The sequence below is a fragment of the Chlorocebus sabaeus genome, chromosome 8 (assembly GCF_047675955.1).
Source record: "Chlorocebus sabaeus isolate Y175 chromosome 8, mChlSab1.0.hap1, whole genome shotgun sequence".
NCBI classification, from domain to species: Eukaryota; Metazoa; Chordata; class Mammalia; order Primates; family Cercopithecidae; genus Chlorocebus; species Chlorocebus sabaeus.
Window position 1 is genome coordinate 147,746,752 of NC_132911.1, and position 18,188 is coordinate 147,764,939.

General features: G+C 61.2%; 1 protein-coding gene across 2 annotated transcripts; it reads right to left on the reverse strand.

Moving 5' to 3' along the window:
- Positions 1–71: 71 nt before the first annotated feature.
- On the reverse strand, positions 72–9,946 carry OPLAH (5-oxoprolinase, ATP-hydrolysing). 2 transcript variants are annotated; one of them, XM_008001873.3, is made up of 27 exons: positions 9,834–9,946; positions 9,075–9,298; positions 8,812–9,003; positions 8,186–8,285; positions 7,979–8,102; positions 7,703–7,898; positions 7,094–7,259; positions 6,858–6,996; positions 6,714–6,781; positions 6,306–6,571; positions 6,067–6,179; positions 5,814–5,984; positions 5,491–5,628; positions 5,257–5,395; positions 5,019–5,131; positions 4,659–4,810; positions 3,888–4,048; positions 3,605–3,706; positions 3,354–3,528; positions 1,989–2,173; positions 1,763–1,909; positions 1,547–1,681; positions 1,234–1,383; positions 954–1,111; positions 702–862; positions 515–612; positions 72–278 (listed from the first exon to the last, which is right to left on the reverse strand). In XM_008001873.3, exons 2-27 carry the CDS (start codon positions 9,243–9,245, stop codon positions 132–134), a joined length of 3,867 nt encoding a protein of 1,288 aa, XP_008000064.3. In that variant the 5' UTR covers positions 9,246–9,298; positions 9,834–9,946; the 3' UTR covers positions 72–131. The 2 variants fall into 2 exon arrangements, with proteins under 2 accessions (XP_008000064.3, XP_008000065.3); XM_008001874.3 differs by having other exon boundaries at positions 9,075–9,289; positions 9,834–9,937.
- Positions 9,947–18,188: the final 8,242 nt, after the last annotated feature.

An 18,188-nucleotide genomic window follows, 5' to 3' on the forward strand; every position in this document is an offset into this window, starting at 1 on the left:
GTGTCCTCCTAAGGCAGGCACAGATGACAGGCGTGCAGCCAGCGCGCACAGACACGACTCCGAGCACGAACTAGGCGCCGTAGCTGCGTCCCCAGAACCGGGTGACTTAAGGCATCTTTATTGCAGGACCTTCACACGGCCTCCTGGGCACGGCGGTACTCATAGACGCTGCCGTGCTCGGGAAAGGCCAGTGTTTGCGGGGGTGACCCCGGCGGTGGGGCGGGGTCCTCCGGGTCCCCATAGCCACCGCCGCCGGGCGTGTGGAGACAGAACACATCCTGTTGGGGGGGGGGTACGGGCTCAGCGTAGTTGTGGCCCCTCCCTGTCACCTGCGCAGTCCCCTCCCCGCAGGGCAGCATCCATCACCCACCCCCAGGGACCACAGAGGCCTGGTACCCGCCCCCTTTCCTTCGGGGGCCAAATTAAACTCGGCCTCTGGTCATGTCTGCAACTGTTCCCCGTCTGTGGGATGGGGCCGGGAGAGGAGAGGGACAGGACAGGCCATGGTCCTTACCCCAGGGTACACGGTCACCGACGTCTTGCCGCCCAGATTCACCGTCCGGCCGTTTTTGCGTATCAGCAGGTTTAGGCCGCGGGCACCGGGCTCGCCCCCTGCGGAGGGAGGCGAGGAGTCCAGAGGGACCCGGGGCGGGGGCGGGGGCGGGGGCAGGGAGGGCCGCGAGGGCTGGGGACCCGCTCACCGTGGAGCCCGTAGGGCCGGAAGGCGCGGCGCTCGGTCAGCACTGACAGCAGCGCCTCCTCGCGAAAGATCAGCTCGCGGGTGACACCGTCGCCACCCCGGAAGCGGCCTCTGCCCCCCGAGCCCCGCCGCAGCTCGAAGCGGCGCAGGATGACCGGGTACCTGTGAGGGCGAGGACAAGGGCGAGGACTTAGTGTGGCCGAGCCCCGGCTCCCACACGGTCGCGCCCCCAGGCTCCGCGCACGCCGCTCACCGGCTCTCCAGGATTTCAGGGTCGGTGATGCGCGTGTTGGTCATATGGCTGTGCACGCCGCTGCGCCCATGCCAGCTGGGACCCGCGCCCGCGCCGCCTGCCACCGTCTCATAGTAGCCCATGTGGGCGTTGCCCAGCGTCACGTTGTTCATGCAGCCCTGGCGAGAGCACTCGGTCGCTGCGCTGGGCTGGGGCGGGGCGTCCCCACCTTGCCCGCCCACTCCTACTCCAGCCTGCCCACCCGGCCCGCCCCCCGACCGCGCTCACCCCGCCCCCGCACCTGGGAGGCGGCGCAGGCCCCAAAGGCCCCCAGGATGACATCCACCACGCGCTGCGACGTGAGCACGTTGCCGCCCACCACCGCCGCCTCGGGCGAGGGGTCCAGGATGGAGCCTTGGGGAATCACTACGCGCACTGGCGCCAGGCAGCCCTGTGCGGGGCGGGCGGCTCTCAGGGGCTCTTGGGGTGGGCTCCAAGAGAAATAGCACCTCCGCGCCCCAGCACCCATGGGGTCAGTCCGTGTCTGGGCCCCGGAGGCGCACTCAGGGTGACCTCGGGCTGGGGCCCGCCCTCGCTCACACACCCCTGCGAACCTGGTTGAGCGGGATGTCGCGGCCCACCAGACAGCGCAGGCAGTAGATGAGAGCGGACAGGGTTATGGCCCGCGGTGCGTTGAGATTACCGAACACCTCCGGCCCAGTGCCGCTGAAGTCAAACACAGCGCTGCCCTGCACACCGGAGGGAAGAGAGAGGCAGTCAGCAGCTGCGCCATGCCCCTGACGCCCAGGAGCGCCATCCCTGCGGCCCACCTGACTCAGGTTGATCTGCACGCGAAGGCGGATAGGGGAACCGTCGTCCATGTGGTCTTCCGAGGACACCTCCAGGGGCAGGCCCCGGGCCTGCCGGGAGGTTCCAAAGGCACGCAACATGTCGCGCACGGCCAGCTCAGCGTTCGCCTGGCAGGGAGCAGGATCAGTGGCAGCCAGGCCACCTGCAGGATGGCCCTGCTGCCCACACTCCTGTGCCCAGGCCCACCTGAATATGGCCCATGTAGGCCTGCACGACGTCCAGGCCGTACTGCCCAATGAGCTCCCCCACCAGCTGGATGCCCTTCTGGTTGGCTGCCACCTGGGCACGGAGGTCCGACAGGTTGTCGTGCAGGTTTCTGGTTCCGCTACAGTTGGGGACCTTGCCTGGCGCCCGCAGGGCCTCAGTCACCGCTGGATGGACAGTGTCATCACTGAGCCCCTGGCCAACCCTGTCTGCACCCCCAACCCAGGTTTCCCAAATCCAGACAAGGTCTCTGGCCCCTAGAAAGCAGTGAGGTCTGGCCTGGGACTGCTCCCCACCTCAGGAAAGCTCCTGTCCTTGAGCCTGGCTCAGGGTCCTCTCTGAGGCAGCCACAGGGCCCTCTGCAGTGTGCCTGCACATGTCCCTCTGTGGTCCACACCCCCTGCCCCCAGCTCACACTGATCAAGGCAGCAGCCAGAAATGGGCCACTCTATTTGTGTCCTCAACACCAGAACAGCCTGTGGTTCCATTACACCCACCCTCCGTCCCCACCCTCCACCCCGGCCACGCCACTTCCCCTGGGCTCCCAGACCTGCAGCCTCAGACCAGGGCTTATTTTCCCTGCCTTTCCTACCCCACCCCCACCACAGGCACCGCTGCAGCCTCCATCCCACCTTTCCTGCCACTGCTCAGTGCCAGGGCCTCCACCTCCAGCTGCCCAAACTTGACCCCTGGCCCCCTCTCCCAAATCCCTCCAAATACCCACTTCCTTCCACATCCAAAACAGTCCCCCACCCCCCGCCCTCACCCTCCACTCAGCCCAAGACTCAGCATCATCCAGGGCAACTGCAGCTGCCCCCACTCTTGTCCCCCAGCCTCCAGGCCACTCTCAGGCCCCGCATCCTCTCTGCACGTGGGCACAGTGGGAGATGAGTGCAGGACCAGCTGAAAGCCCTTCACGGCCACCCACCACCCAGTGACTCAGACCTAGGCCCAGAAAACACTACAGGGGCCTTTGGGCCCTGCCCCTGCCCCTGCCCCTGCCCTGCTGTTTCTCTGCAGACTCCACCCAGTATGACTGCACACAAGCAGCCAACCACCTTGAAACAGGCTTCTCTCCCTCCAGCTCCCTGACCCTCCACGTCTTGGCTAACTCTCCACCCACAAAACCACCCTCAGGAGGCCTTCCTGGGCCCAGGCTGCATTCATCTCAGCTCCTGGGATCTGATCTGCAGTTGCCCTTTGGGGTAACCACCTATCTCCTCCCAGCTTCAAGGCAGGCCTGGGTCTATGGGCTGCATCCCACGGTCCAGCCAGGCCTGCTTGCCAGCAGTGGCCATGTGTCCCAGAATGCAGAAGGCCCACCCCACCCCACCACACCCCACTCACCCTCCTCTTGGAAGACACCCCCCTGGACGAGTTTGAAGGACAGAAAGACGGCACCCTCCTGTTGCAGCGTGGTGGAGTGGGGAGGCATGGAGCCTGGTGTGATGCCGCCAATGTCTGCATGGTGCCCTCGGCTGGCCACATAGAAAACAGGCCGCGTCTGACCCGGCCAAAACACCTAGCAGGTGGAAAGCCATGGTCAGCTACATCGGCCACCCCTGCCCCAGCAGAGGCAGGTGGGCAGCACCCCTCACCGGTGTGATAACAGTCAGGTCTGGCAGGTGGCTGCCCCCGGCACTGGGATGGTTGCTCAGTAGCACGTCTCCAGGGTGGAGATCAGCCCCCAGGTGCTGGATCTGAAACCAGGAAATGGGTGCAGAGTGGGCACAGTGGAGCAGGGGCCAGAGTGGGGTGGGGTGGAGGGTGAGGGAGGGGGATAGAAGGGCAAGGCGAGGGAGGGGTGGGAGGGCGAGGCGAGGGAGGGGTGGGAGGGCGAGGCGAGGGAGGGGTGGGAGGGCGGGGGAGGGTCCACCGCACCTGGAACTGCACCGTCTCCTGCATGGCACCCAGGTGCACAGGGATGTGGGGGGCATTGGACACCAGCCCCCCATCGGGCCCAAAGAGAGCACAGGAGAAGTCGAGGCGCTCCTTGATGTTGGTGGAGATGGCTGTGCGCTGCAGGATGCGGCCCATCTGCTCTGGGAGCACAAAGTGACCAGATGCCTGCTGGCCCCATCCACCCACAGCATGGCCCCAGGAAAGGAAGGAACAGGAACCATCAGGGCTCAAACCCAGAACCCAGCAGCTTTTTCCTGGGGAAGACCAAGGTGACCGTGTGCCCACTTGGCCACATGTCTTAGCCTATGTAAAGGACACCACCTTCCTCCCCAGTCCCACCTGGAGCCCCCAGCAAGAACCCAGTGCCACTCCTCGACCCTCCCACCCTGCCTGGCACAGCAAGAACCTGGTTCCTAGGCTCTTGACCCCTGGGCTCCCAGCAAGCCGCTGGCCTGACCCTGCACAGATGGGTTCCCTGTGCTGCCCTCAGTATCCCATCCTTAGCTAGAAGTTCACTCCCCGGATCACATGGCTGCAGGTAAGAGGGGGAAGGTGTCCTCCTTGCCCAAGGCTTGTTCTCATGGCCAACTGCACCATGCCAGTGCTGCAGCCACACTGCCCGCCCCGTCACCAGGGGGTCCTGCTTCTGCCTCTCCCTTTGGGCACAGCCCTGCCAGCCACCCCATGACACAGCCGGCGCCTCATCCCACAGGGAGCCAGGCAGCAGGGAACCTGGCCGCAGCCACTCACCAGCAATGCTCATGAAGCGGTGTGAGAAGATGGACAGCTGGATAGGGTCCAGTTGGGTGCCCATTGTGCCAGGGACTTCGGCCCCCACAGAGATGCGGATGTCCCCTGTCTCGGTCACCTCTGCCTGGCAACCTGGCTCCACCAGGATGGTGCTGGGGAGCAGAGGGCACAGACGGGCTGCATGGAGCCAGACGACACCCCTCCAACCAGAGATGCCACAGCCCCAGGCCAGGGGACACCCCAACGATGGTAGGATACAGAGTCCTGCAGGCCCCTGCAGCCTTGGGCCAGAGAACCCTGCACCAGGGGCCCCACAGTTGACCCCTCCATATCCTCCACCCTGGTTGGACCTCAGCCCACCTGTTACTGTCGATGATGAGGCAGGGCCCATGGAGCTTGTGCCCATAGCCCAGCTCTCCCAGCAGGTACACAGGAGTCTCCTGGTAGCCCCCCTCAAAGTAGCACTGGGTCATCTGCAGAGGGTGTGGGTGAGTGCAGCACCCAGGCCCAGCACCCTCCCCGATGCCTCTCACAGGGCTTGGTCCCCATCCCAGTGCCCCATGGGTGCTGTCAGGCTGGTACGGGCAGGATCACCAACCTTGTCCACCCGGGGAGGCCCGGTCTGGGCTTTGGGGGCATCCTCGAGGCGAAGACCACTGCGGCCAGTGCCCCTCACTCGCACATCGTCCACGACCACTGGCCGCTCAGGGATGACAAAGCCAAACTCCCTCATGTACCTGCACTCCCCACGGGGCCCAAGGAGTGGTCAAACGTGAGGTGGCCAGACAGGAAGGCCCTTTGCCAGGGATCCGGAGTTGGCAAACTCACGTACCGCTCCACGAAGGCTGCCCCGAAGTCCCCCGCACGGGGCGAGCGGGCTGTGGCTGGGTGCTGGTGGGCAGACACCATCAGGGCACAGTCGGTGCCCCGGTAGCGCAGGTGCAGGAAGCTCTCAGTGCTGATCTGGGACCTGCAGCAGGTGGTTGGGGACACTCACACCAAACCCCCTGCCCTACCCCCCACCCCACCCAGCGCCCGACAAGGACACCTGTTCTGCTTCTCGCGCACCCCGGGACCACCTGGGAAGTCATCAGGCAGAAAACCCACGAAGGGGGACAACGTAAGCCCTCTGTCCAGGGCACCCTGGGAGCCCACCTGGGGAAGCCTTGGGCCTGCAGGGCGTCCACACACTGCTCCTCCAGGCGGCTCAGCCTCTGGTCCAGCTGCATGAAGGTCTCAGGCGCGTAGAGCAGGGAGCAGGGCTCCTGTGCCTCGTGCACCACGTCAGCCAGGGCCAGCCCCAGGGCCGACAGCAGCCCGCTGTGCCTGCAGGGATGGCCAATAGGGGGGTCACCTCCCAAGCCAGTGCAGATCACACGCACCTCCATGCACCCACACCTAGGCCCACCTGTGGATGTGCACGGTGTCCATGCCCAGGGCCCGGGCAATGGCACATGCATGCTGCCCACCAGCTCCCCCAAAGCAGGCCAGCACATGGGCTGAGGGATCATGGCCTCTTGCCTAGGGAGACAGAAGGGGTCAGTGGGCTCTCCTACCCTACCCATCCAGCCCCCTGCCTGAGCAGGAGGCGTGGGGCAGGGAGCAGGGCTGGGGGCAGGACAGGCAGGAGAACAGAGGCGGACATACCTGCGTGAGTGCACGGATGGGCCGGCACATGGCCTCGTTGGCCACGCGCACAAACCCCATGGCTACCTCCTCCAGGCTCAGCGGGGAGGCCGGGCAGGGCCCGTTAGTCAGGAAGCTGTTGACCTCAGTGGCCACAGCCTCCAGGGCTTTGCGGGAGGCCTCGGGGGAAAGTGGTTGGTCCTCTCCCGGCCCAAAAATGCAAGGGAAGGAGGCAGGCAGCAGGCGACCCAGGACCAGATTAGCATCCGTCACTGTCACAGGGCCCCCTGGGAGGTGGACAGGATGTGGGGCTTGGGGGCTGGAGGCAGTGGAGCAGGAGCAGGCGGCAGGGATAGGGCTGATGGGAGGGGCTAGGCCTGGGGCAGCAAGCAGAGGGCAAGGCCAGGTCAGGCAGATCCTGACTCTTACCTTTGCGGTAGCAGGCGGGTCCCGGGTGGGCTCCTGCTGACTCGGGCCCAACCACAAAGAGACCAGACCTAGGGGAAGGGCTGGGGTTGGACGTGAGGAGGCAGACAGGGCTGGGGTCCTGTCCTGGGAAGCAGGAGAGCTGACCTGAAGAAGAGGCGGGAACCCCCTCCCGCCGCCACGGTGTTGATGTCCAGCTGCGGGGCCTGAAGGGTGACGCCAGCTGTGGTGGCCTCGAAGACATGCTCGAACTCCCCAGCGTAGCGGCTCACATCCGTGGACGTGCCTGGCAGGGGTGGGGTGCTGGTGGGTCGCTTAAAGACCCAGGGGCCCAGCAGCGGGGCCTCCCCGAGACCCCAGCCCTCAGCCCTCAGCCCTCATACCTCCCATGTCAAAGCCGATGACAGGCTGGCCACCCTCCTGCTGGTACGTGGTAGCTGAGTAGCCCACCACGCCGCCGGCCGGGCCCGAGAGCACAGCACGGGAGCCGCCGAAGGAGTCCATGGGCGCCAGGCCACCATCAGAGCGCATGAACAACACCTGCACGTCCTGTGAGCGGGCAGCAGGTGCGCCACAAGGGGCTGTGAGTGGGCAGCAGGTGGGCCACGAGGGGCTGTGTGCGGGCAGCAGGTGGGCCACGAGGTGAGCGGGTAGCAGGTGTGCCACAAGGGTCTATGAGCGGGCAGTAGGTGTGCCACAAGGGTCTATGAGCGGGCAGCAGGTGTGCCACGAGGGGCTATGAGCGGGCAGCAGGTGTGCCACGAGGGGCTATGAGCGGGCAGCAGGTGTGCCATGAGGGGCTATGAGCGGGCAGCAGGTGTGCCATGAGGGGCTATGAGCGGGCAGCAGGTGTGCCACGAGGGGCTATGAGCGGGCAGCAGGTGCACCATGAGGGGCTGTGAGCCGGCAGCAGGTGGGCCATGATGGGCTGGGCAGGCCGAGGCCCAGGCCCAGGCCCAGGAGTGGGTGGTGGAGGGGCCTCATGGCCTCACCTTAAGTTGGCCCTGGAAGCCACGGCAGAAGCCCTGGACGTAGCGTTGGATGGTGGGTGTGAGGTAGGCATCGGCACAGGCCGTGTGCCCCCGAGGGACGATGCGCACCATGGGCATGGCCTCCGAGGACAGTGACACGTGCGAGAAGCCCAGCTCCCGGGCCAGCGCACCCACCTGCTGCTCGTGCTGGGCCCACCTATGACAAAAACCCAGTGGCACCTCGTCTCCCACCAGGCCCAGCACCTGCTCCCGCGGCCCACAGCCCACCTCACTCACGTGTATGAATGCATGAGCACCACGGCCAGGCTGCGGATGCCTCGAGACAGCAGCCCCTCCAGCTTTCCTCGCAGGGTCCCCAGGTCCACAGGCTGCTGCACTTCTAGCAGGTCCCCCGTGCGGCCTGCCAGAAAAGCCCAGGAGGCCCCGTCACAGGCCAGCAGGACCCTCCGGCCCCAGATCCCACACCAGCGACAGCACACACACCCTTGACAGGCGTCCCGGTGCCTGCCTCTCCACGGTGCAGCACCACGCGTTCGTCCACCTCCAGCACCTCTTCATACAGCACCTCGGGCATGGGCACAGCCTGGGGGCAGGCAGAGGCTCAGAAAAGGCCCAGGCCCAAGGGTGCATGCCAGGGTCCTGCGTGGGTGTGTGGTACAGGAGAGCAGTTATGTCCCAACAGGCAGGTTGGCAGGCTCAGGAGAGTCATACCTGGCAGCCCCAGCAAGGCTCACCCAGGGGGCAGTTCTCCGCCCCCTAGGCAGCTAAGTGCAGCCAACTGTTCCACCCCCACGGAGGCAGCTTCTTCCGGAAATGCAGCAGTAGGTGCAGAGGTTCCACCCCTCCCCTGCCTGAACAGGGCTAGCTTGGGTGGCCCCACGCCAGCGTCCAGGGCGGGCATGGCAGCAGGCAGGAACAGGGCATCCTGTGCCCACTCCAAGGGCTAGGGGAACTTGGGGTCCCGCTAAGAATTCCTGGAGCTTCCTCTTTCTTTGTCAGCTGGTGCCCATGAGCCATCACTAATCCAACAACTGCTCTCCCCACAGGGTCAAGGCATCCCTGGGGGGTGGATGCCACACACCCTGGTCCCCAGCCAGCAAGGAGCTCACCAGGTCAAAGAGGTCCCCGCGGGCTTGGGTGCCAATGTGCAGCAGGTCTCGGAAGCCACGTGTCACCAGCAGCGCCACCCGCTCCCCCTTCCGCTCCAGCAGTGCGTTGGTGGCCACTGTGGTGCCCATGCGGATGCTGGCGATATGACTGGAGTCCAGCGGCCGGTCCCGGGGCAGGAGCATGCCGGCCTCCTGGGGACCACGTGGTCAGTGTGGTGTTTCTGGCCGTGGGGTCCCTGTCCACCCGCTCCGCCCTGGCCCACCTGCTCCAGGATGCGGCGGATCCCTTCGGTTGGCGCATCTGCATAGTTGGCAGGGTCTTCTGAGAGCAGTTTTAAGACCCGCACCTGCCCCCCTGGGCACTGGGCAAAGACGTCTGTGAAGGTACCCCCACGGTCGATGGCAAAGTGGAAGCGGCCCTCGGGGCTGCCCATGGTGGTGGGGCTGGGATCCCACAGGAGCTCTTCAGCTGGTAGCCCTGGAAAAACTAGACAGAGGCGGTCAGTCCGGGCTCACCTGCGAGTGGGACTAGAGGTTCCCCAGCCCTGCCCTGCCCGTGCGGGGGATTCCTGAGGGAGAGACCCACGGGCACGACTCTGGGCAGAGCCAGAGCAGCAGGCCCAGCTCCGAGGGCAGCCTGGGCCCCAGCGAGACCCTGGCCAGCGGTCAAGGGCCTGATGCCCCCATGCCCCGCATCGCGCTTCTCTGGGCCCTGGATTGGGCTGAAACCCAGGCAGTGGAGCAGGCACGGGAGGTGGGGGCGACGCTGGACCCTGGAGCCCTCGGAGGGGGGTCTCTCAGCACGAAAGAGGCACGGGAGTGCGGGGAGGGGGTTTGGGGCGAGCTGGCCGGGGGACCCCACTTCCCTCTTTGCTCGACCTTCGGCCCAAGCCAGGTGGGCCCGGGGACTGGACGGAGCCTGAGCACCGACAGGGCGGCCGGAGGCGGGGACGCGTGAGTAGCGGCCCGGGAGGCAGCGGGGAAGGGGCTGAGGAGGGGAGGCCACCCTGCGCAGGTCCCACCTGGGCGCTCGGCTCCGGCTCGCTCGCTCGCGGTCGGCTCTGGCTGCGCTCCCAGCGGCCCTGCCCGCACCAGCCTCGCCTCGGGGAGGAGCCTGCGGGGCCCGCCCCCCGCGCCACTGGTCCCGACACTCGCGGTTGCGTCAGGCCCGGTCCGCCCCCCGCGCCTCTGTCCTCGCCCTGCGCCTTCCCAGGCCGCCCGCGCCGGCTCAAGGGCACCTTGGCTCTGTGGCCCTCGGGGCTCCAGCGCCGGGCCTGGGCTCGCCGAGCGTGGGCGCCCCGGGATCCCACCTCCAGGTGTCCCGGGCAAGGGGAGCTGGCAGCCCGGGCCACAACAGGGCTTCCCACTGGCGGACGTCGTTCCCCGTGTGAGGGGGCATTGAAGGACAGACAGGAAAGGGAAGGAGGCCCTGCGGCTCTCTCTACCAGCCCCGCTCCCGGCCCCGCGGGCCTCTCCTGTGCGGTATCTCTGGCCCTCTTCACCGCGTCTCCCTCCCCTCCAGCCCTCCTTGTGTCAGAGGCGTGTGAACCAGAGCAACTCCATCTTGAATAGAGCTGGATAAAATGAGGCCGAAACCTACTGGGCTGCATTCCCAGACGATTAATGCATTCTAAGTCACAGGATGAGATAGGAGGTCAGCACAAGATACAGGTCATAAAAACCTGTATCTCCCAGCCTGGCCAACATGGTTGAAACCCCGTCTCTACTAAAAATACAAAAATTAGTCGGGCATATGGCATGTGCCTGTAATCTCAGCTACTGGGAGGCTGAGGCAGGAGAATCGCTGGAACCTGGGAGGCAGAGGCTGCAGTGAGCAGAGATCGTGCAACTGCACTCCAGCCTGGGCAACAGAGCAAGGGGCGAGACTCCGTCTCAAAAACAAAAAACAACAACAACAAAAAACCTGTATCTGATAAAACAGGTTGCAGTAAAGAAGCTGGCCAAACCCACCAAAACCATCGTCCTACACTCCTCCCAGCACCATGACAGTTTACAAGGGCCACAGCAACAGCAGGAAGTTACCCTATATGGTCTAGAAAGGGGAGGCACTAATAATCCACCCCTCGTTTAGCATATCATCAAGAAATAACCATAAAAATGGGCAACTGGCCCGAGACGGTGGCTCACACCTGTAATCCCAGCTCTTTGGGAGGCTGAGGGGGTGGATCATCAGGTCAAGAGATGAAGACCATCCTGGCCAACATGGTGAAACCCGTCTCTACTAAAAATACAAAAATTAGCCGGGTGTGATGGCACACGCCTGTAATCCCAGATACTCAAGAGGCTGAGGCAGGAGAATCGCTTGAACCTGGGAGGCGGAGCTTGCAGTACTCCACCGTACTCCAGCCTGGCAACAGAGCAAGACTCCGTCTCAAAGAAAAGAGGGCAACCAGCAGCCCTCGGGGCTGCTGTCCATGGAGTAGCCATTCTTTATTCCTCTACTTTCTTAATAAACATGCTTTCACTGTAGGCACTCGCCCTGAATTCTTTCTTTCAAGAAATCCAAGAACCCTCTTTGGAGTCTGGATTGGGACCCCTTTCCTCTAACATTTGTGCCAAGGGCAGTGGACTCCAGCTCCCCATAGACAGGGATGGGGCCCAGGATCAGGCACTCAGGACCCCCTTCCCATGGATGGGCTGCTGCTCATGTCCGGATGACTGCCCTCTGAGTGGCAGGTGCCCGCTGTGATGTCACCCCCAGACCCCATGCCCACAGATCTCCTAGTGCCTTCCCCATCCTGAGGCCCAGATGAGGCCCCAGATGATCATGCCATGCCCACGTGCAGGAGCCCCACCTGCCTGCTCTGAGCAGTCCCTGGGAAGCAGCTCTGGTCAGCAACCCCACTTCAGCCCAGGACCCTCCCCACCAGCCACACAGCCTCGCCCCAGCCAGCCCGTACTCCTGCAGGACTGCCCTGCCTTCTGGTTTCCACCTGTCCCCAGCACAGCCTCTCAGCCCAGGATCTATCAGGAGAGATTCCCACACCCCACCCACCCACGCCCCCACCATCTGCCACCCTGTATGCACTCAGGCTGCCCGCCAGGCCTATGCTGCAGACCCCAGACTCTCTCACTGCCCACCACCATCCCCAGCCACCCCCTCGCCCCTCTGTTCACTCTAGGGGCCTGTGCTATCCACTCACAGATGCACCCTCTAAGGACCTGTCCCCACGCTCCCCAGGGGCACCCACTGCTGTGCACCTCCAGGTGTCCACCTCCCACCTCTGCCTGCATCTGGGGCTCTCCTGACCCCACTCCACTGCACATCTCAGGGGCAGACCAACGAAGGCCAACTCCCACCCACCCTAGGCTCAGGCCTCCCCTGGCTGCCCCACCTGCCTGCCCCCACCCCCACCCCCACCTGCCTCCTGCCCCACTGGGCCTTTATCTCTGTCCCTCAATGTTGGTGGGTCCCAGCTTCCCCTTGGCAATGCCATGCAGCCCCTCCACAGCGACCAGAGGCAGCTCCAGGCCTGCAGGATGGCCTGGCCCCTAGTCTCTAGTGGCGCCTCTGACTGCATGGACAGACACTTCCCAAAACCAGGCCCCAGGCCACAGGCCACCTACCAATGGCCCACTCCAGCACAGCTCCTGCGCCCGGCCCCATTCTCATCCCCACACCCAATCTGCCAGAAGTCCTGTTACATCCACCTTCAGAACACAGAGCCGCTACTTCTCACACCTCCACCCCGGGCCAGGCTTCCATCATGTTCCCCCAGGGCTGTGGCTGTCCCCACCACCGAAGAACAGAGGGCTGGGAGAACAGAGTCTGCCACTGCGGCGGCTCTGACAGCTTCAGGCACAGCCAACTTGCACCCACCTCAGGGCCTGGCACAGGCTGTTCCCTGGGCCTGGAAAGCCACGCCCTAGCCTTGCAGCTCCCTTGCCCGCTCAGGCTCTGCTCAGAGGTCACTTTCCCAGACCTGGCACCTTCTCCCTGCTGCACGTCCTGAAAGAGCCCCAGGGCTCTGGCTTTGCTCCAGATGCCCCGCAGCACCCAGCAGGTTTGCCCAGCTCCACAGAGTCTTGGGGCCCCGGTACAGCTCACCTCTCTCAGCATTCTTGAATTTGATTGTTCTCCGCCTGAGCGGCTGGGGACTGGCAGCCACCTCAGCCAGGAACCCGGAGCTGCAGAAGCCCAGGCTGCTGCTGCGGTTCCTGAGCACCAGCTTCAGCTCCTGGTTCTCCTGGATGAGCTGCACCAGCCGCCGCAGCTCTTCGTTCTCCTGTGCCAGCCGCTGGATCTCCTGCCGAAGGCCCTCATAGCTGCTGAGGAGGGACATGCCTGGCAGCCAGGGGCGGCAGCTGGCGGGGGCCAGCGGGCCAGCCAAGGACAATAGACCCTGCCATTGTGAGGTCAGCGGCTGCCCCTGCCCCCAGGCTTCAGACACATTCCAGGCCTTCAGGGTCAGGACCCAGCAGTTCCGATCACCCCCGTGGCAGGGTTGGCCTGACCTCTGACCTCCGGTCCCCTAAGGGGCCAAATGACCAGTGGGTGCCCAGAACTCTCCCAGGTCTCTGGCTCCCTCCAGGAATCCTCCTCCTAGAAGATGGAAGCTTCTTTGGCCCAGCCAAGCCCAAGTGTGTTGTGGGGGAAGGGATATGGGATTCAAGCCTCTGCACCCACCCACCCGACTGCCCACTGGCCACCAGTCACAGCCTGCAGGCCTGGCCATGCCAGGACACGGGTCAAGGCAACTGGGTGTGGTATCTGGGCAGTCACGGTTGGCACAGCATCTGAAGGGATCAAGAAAGGTGGGTGTGTGGCTGCCCTGCAGGATGGGGCCCAGCAACAGCAGGAGCTGGACAGCAGCAACTAGGGCAGGTCAGGGCTACAGGGGCAGAGCCAGCTGAGAACACACTAGGAGAGCATAGGAGGGGGCTGAAGGCAAAGGGATGCACCAGGCAGTGCTGGAGCTGCCACAAGGGAGGCTGGGCCTGTTTCTGGGGGGAAAGGGCCCTGGTATTGTCACATGGAGGTCGCAGCAAGCAGGCAGGTGCCCTGGAGGAGGCACCACATCTGGGCCATAACCTCAAGGAAGGGGATGGGGCAGGTAGCCCACCAGAGGCTGAGGACCAGGACCTAAAGACAGACCTCCCCAGGGACAGGGGAGCCACCCTCAATGGTGACAGTAGGCTTGCATTTTAGATCATATGAAGGACTTTCTTCTTCTATCCAATCTGTCTTTAAAGGGACACTTCTGCACGGTTACTTTGGTTTTCTGGCTTTTTCTTACGTTATGATTATTACGTAGTTTACATCATTTTTCTCTTTTGCTTGTTTGATGGGTCTAGTTTCCACTTGCTGATTTGTAGACTCTCCTGGGATTCTCATGCTCCCTTCCCTGGCTACTTGAGTGAAGCCATCGCAGGGCCCCTCACCTTTGTGAGTGGGGGCAGCACCCCTGAGACTACTACTCCAGGAGACTGGGGGCAACTGTACTGAATCCCAACAGAAATCATGACAATTTAAGTAATTATTGGCCAGGCGTGTTGGCTCACACCTGTAATCCCGGCACTTAGGGAAGCTGAGGCGGGCAGATCACCTGAGGTCAGGAGTTCGAGACCAACCTGGCCAACATGGTGAAACCCCGTCTCTACTAAAAAAATACAAAAATTAGCCAGGTGTGATGGCAGGCACCTGTAATCCCAGCTACTTGGGAGGCTGAGGCAGGAGAATCACTTGAACCCGGGAGGCAGAGGTTGCAGTAAGCTGAGATCACGCCACTGCACTCCAGCCTGTGCAACAGAACGAGACTCTGTCTCAAACATAATAAAATAAAATAATTCCTATAATTAAGAAAAAAACTGGAGTAGAGTATTTTTCTTTTTTTATTTTATTTACTTTTTTTTTTTTTTTTTTGAGATAGGGTCTCACTCTGTCACTCAGGCTGGAGTGCAGTGGTGCAACCATAGCTCATTGAAGCCTTGACCTCCCAGGGTCAAGTCATCCTCCCACCTCAGCCTCCTAAGTAGCTGGAACCACAGATGCATGCACCACGATGCCTGGCTAGGTTTATTTGTTTGTTTGTTTGGTAGAAACAGGGTCTCACTATGTTTGTTTGTTTGTTTGTTTGTTTTGACACGGACTCTTGCTCTGTCCCCCGGACTGGAGGGCAGTGGCGCGATCTCGGCTCACGCAAGCTCTGCCTCCCGGGTTCACGCCATTCTCCTGCCTCAGCCTCCGGAGTAGCTGGGACTACAAACCCAGCTAGTTTTTTTTGTTTGTTTGTTTGTTTGTTTTTTTTTTTGTATTTTTAGTAGAGACGGGATTTCACCGTGTTAGCCAGGATGGTCTCAATCTCCTGACTTCGTGATCCCTCCACCTCGGCCTCCCAAAGTGCTGAGATTACAGGCATGAGCCACTGTGCCCAGCCTGGGGTCTCACTATGTTGCCCAGGCTGGCCTTAAACTTCTGGCCTCAAGTTATCCTCCTGCCTTATTCTCCCAAAGTGCTGAAATTACAGGTGTGAGTCACCACACCTGGCCAAAGTAGAGTTTTTCTTTTTTTTTCTTTTTTTTTTTTTGAGACAGAGTCTCACTCTGTCACCCAGGCTGGAGTGCAGTGGTGCCATCTCGGCTCACTGCAACCTCCGACTCCCAGGTTCGAGCAATTCTCCTGCCTCAGCCTCCCAAGTAGCTAGGACTACAGGTGTGTACCACCACACCTGGCTAATTTTTTTGTATTTTTAGTAGAGACAAGGTTTCACCCTTCCAGCCAGGCTGTTTTCAAACTCATGACCTCAGGTGATCCACCCACCTAGGCCTCCCAAAGTGCTGGGATTACAAGTGTGAGCCACCAAGCCCAGCCCTGAGTAGAGTATTTCTGATAGTTGGAGAGATTCTACCCCAAAAGAATGAGAGGCTTGGCTGGGCGCGGTGGCTCATGCCTGTAATCCCAGCACTTTGGGAAGCTGAGGCGGGTGGATCACCTGTGGTTGGGAGTTTGAGACCAGCCTGACCAACAAGGAGAAACCCTGTCTCTATTAAAAATACAAAATTAGCTGGGCGTGGTGGTGCATGCCTGTAATCCCAGTTACTCGGAAGGCTGAGGCAGAAGAATTGCTTGAACCTGGGAAGCGGAGGTTGGGGTGAGCCAAGATCGCACCACTGCACTCCAGCCTCGGCAACAAGAGTGAGACTCTATCTCAAAAAAAGAATGAGAGGCTCAGAGTGTCAACTTCCAACTCACACACTCTGAAATCCAGAGGGTAGAGCGTGATAGGCAGAATTATCAGAAGGTTTCCAGGATTTCCTGCTGTACGTGCCCTGCATCACCCCAGGACTGCGAATAAGACGGACTTTACTCCCACGATTAGGTTATGTTGCTTGACACTGCTGGGGGATAAAGGAGATGGTCTTGGGTGAGCCTAACTGAATCAGGTGATCCTTTCAAAGGACAGGTCTCTTTCCAGTGAAAAAACTCAAAGCATGAAAGAGATTCCACCCAGGGCAGAGTCTCCACTGCTGGAGGAGTCTCATGGCAAGGAATGTGGGCAGGTTCCGGGAGCTGACATATCATGGTAAAAATACTGGAAAGCAAAGACAAATAAAAAGTTTTGAAAGTAACAAGATAAAAAAAAATGATTCATCACATATAAGAGAACCCCAAATAAGATTAACACCTGACTCCTCAGAAGCAGCAGCAGAGACCAGAAGAGAACAGGATGGCATACTCAAAGTCAGAAAAACACTGTCGAGCAATAATCCTGTATTTAGGAAAACCACTTTTGAAAATGAAGGTGAAATAAAGACAGTTCCAGATGAACAAAGAGAGAAAATGTGCTGGCTGGGTGCAGTGGCGCACACCGTAATCCCAGCACTTTGGGAGGCTGAGGTGGATGGATCACCTGAGGTCAGGAGTTTGAGACTAGCCTGACTAACGTGGTGAAACCCCATCTCTACTAAATACATAAATTAGCCGGGCGTGGTGGCAGATGCCTGTGAGCCCAGCTACTTGGGAGGCTGAGGCAGGAGAATCGCTTGAACCTGGGCGGCGGAGGTTCAACCTGCCGAAACGATCTGCCAGCCTGCATTCCTTCCTGATAGAGACCACTGGCCATGGAGTGGCTCTGTGGCTATAGAGGAAGCACAGGGAGGGGTTTCGTGTCCTCTGCTGCACCATTTGACGCTGGAAACCTGAAAACCCCACCCTCAGATCATGATAATGCCACCATTTTTTGAACATGAGTCCCATGGGGAGGTGTGAAGCCCAATTGTGCGTTTGTGTGCTCCCCTTTCATAAATATTCATGACTCCGCTTATAGCTCATTGAATATGTATATTTGGCCACTCCCTTCAGCGTAAATTCCTGTTCCCCTTGCCCCTCCCATGAAGTGTCTGTTTTTGACTTCTCACTGGAGGCTACACTTCCCTGCTGGTCAGAATGGCCGCCCTGCAGGCTGCAACCCTTTATGAGAAATAAAGCTCTCCTTTCCAAATGTATGAACCTCGCCATTCTTCAGTTGACACCACCACCATGCTGCCGCTTTAGATGAACATGCTGCCCTGGCCCTTGGGAGGCAAGTCCAGTTCTCATGCTCTGGAATCTGACTGGCCTGTGCAGGAAGAGGGTGGGGAAGAGACACTCTGTGTGCTCCAGGCCTCCACCTGGGACCCCACACAGGGCAGGACATCCAGCGGGCTGTGCAGCCCTCTCGCCTTGGAAACTGACTGAGGGACATACAGCAAAGCAAGAAGCATTTATTCAAGAAGATCTACTAAGCCGTGGTCAGAACAGGGGACTCTGTGGGGCTTGAGCTCAGCCTGCTCCCCACTGCTCCCTGGCTCCCTGTCATAAAAACCCTACTCCAGGAGGTGCAGCTGAGAACAAGGGTTCCTTCCTCCCGGCTCCCGGCTGCAGGCAGAGGCACCACACAGGGAGGAACACGCAGAGAAGACGAGGCCTCCCGTCCCCCAACACCTGCTGCAGCACAGGGGTCTCACTCTGGGAGAAGCAGAGGCCACCATGCCCAACCCCAGGTCCACAGATGCTGCCCCAGTGAGAGGCGGTGGCAGGGCTGGTAGCTGCATGGGGCCGCCTTCCTTAGGAAGCACAGTGTGGGAAAATCGTGCCTAAGGTGCATGGCAGGCTGTGGGAAGCTCAGTAAGCAATTAGGAAAAAGCTGACAGCAGCAAATTAAATGGCAGGCCAGCCTGGAGTGTAGCTGAAAACCAGGGACAGAGATGACAAAGAAAGGACCCTGCAGATACTGCATTCACCCCTGGGTGTCCAGAAGCCGCTGCACCTGGGTGCCAGGCTGCACCCAGGCTGAGTGGTTGGGCATGCTGGCTGTCTATTGCTGCCCTCACAAATCACCACAAACTTGCAGATTTAAAACAACAGAAACTTACTA

What these genes read in the sequence shown, in the direction of transcription:
- OPLAH (XM_008001873.3), bottom strand. Translation starts at nt 9,245, where the DNA reads ATGGGCAGCCCCGAGGGCCGCTTCCACTTTGCCATCGACCGTGGGGGT. An exon ending in ACCTGACTGTTATCACACCG is followed by an intron (nt 3,529 to 3,604) that starts GTGAGGGGTGCT and finishes TCCACCTGCTAG; the next exon opens with GTGTTTTGGCCGGGTCAGAC. An exon ending in CCTACATGGGCCATATTCAG is followed by an intron (nt 1,910 to 1,988) that starts GTGGGCCTGGGC and finishes GCTCCCTGCCAG; the next exon opens with GCGAACGCTGAGCTGGCCGT.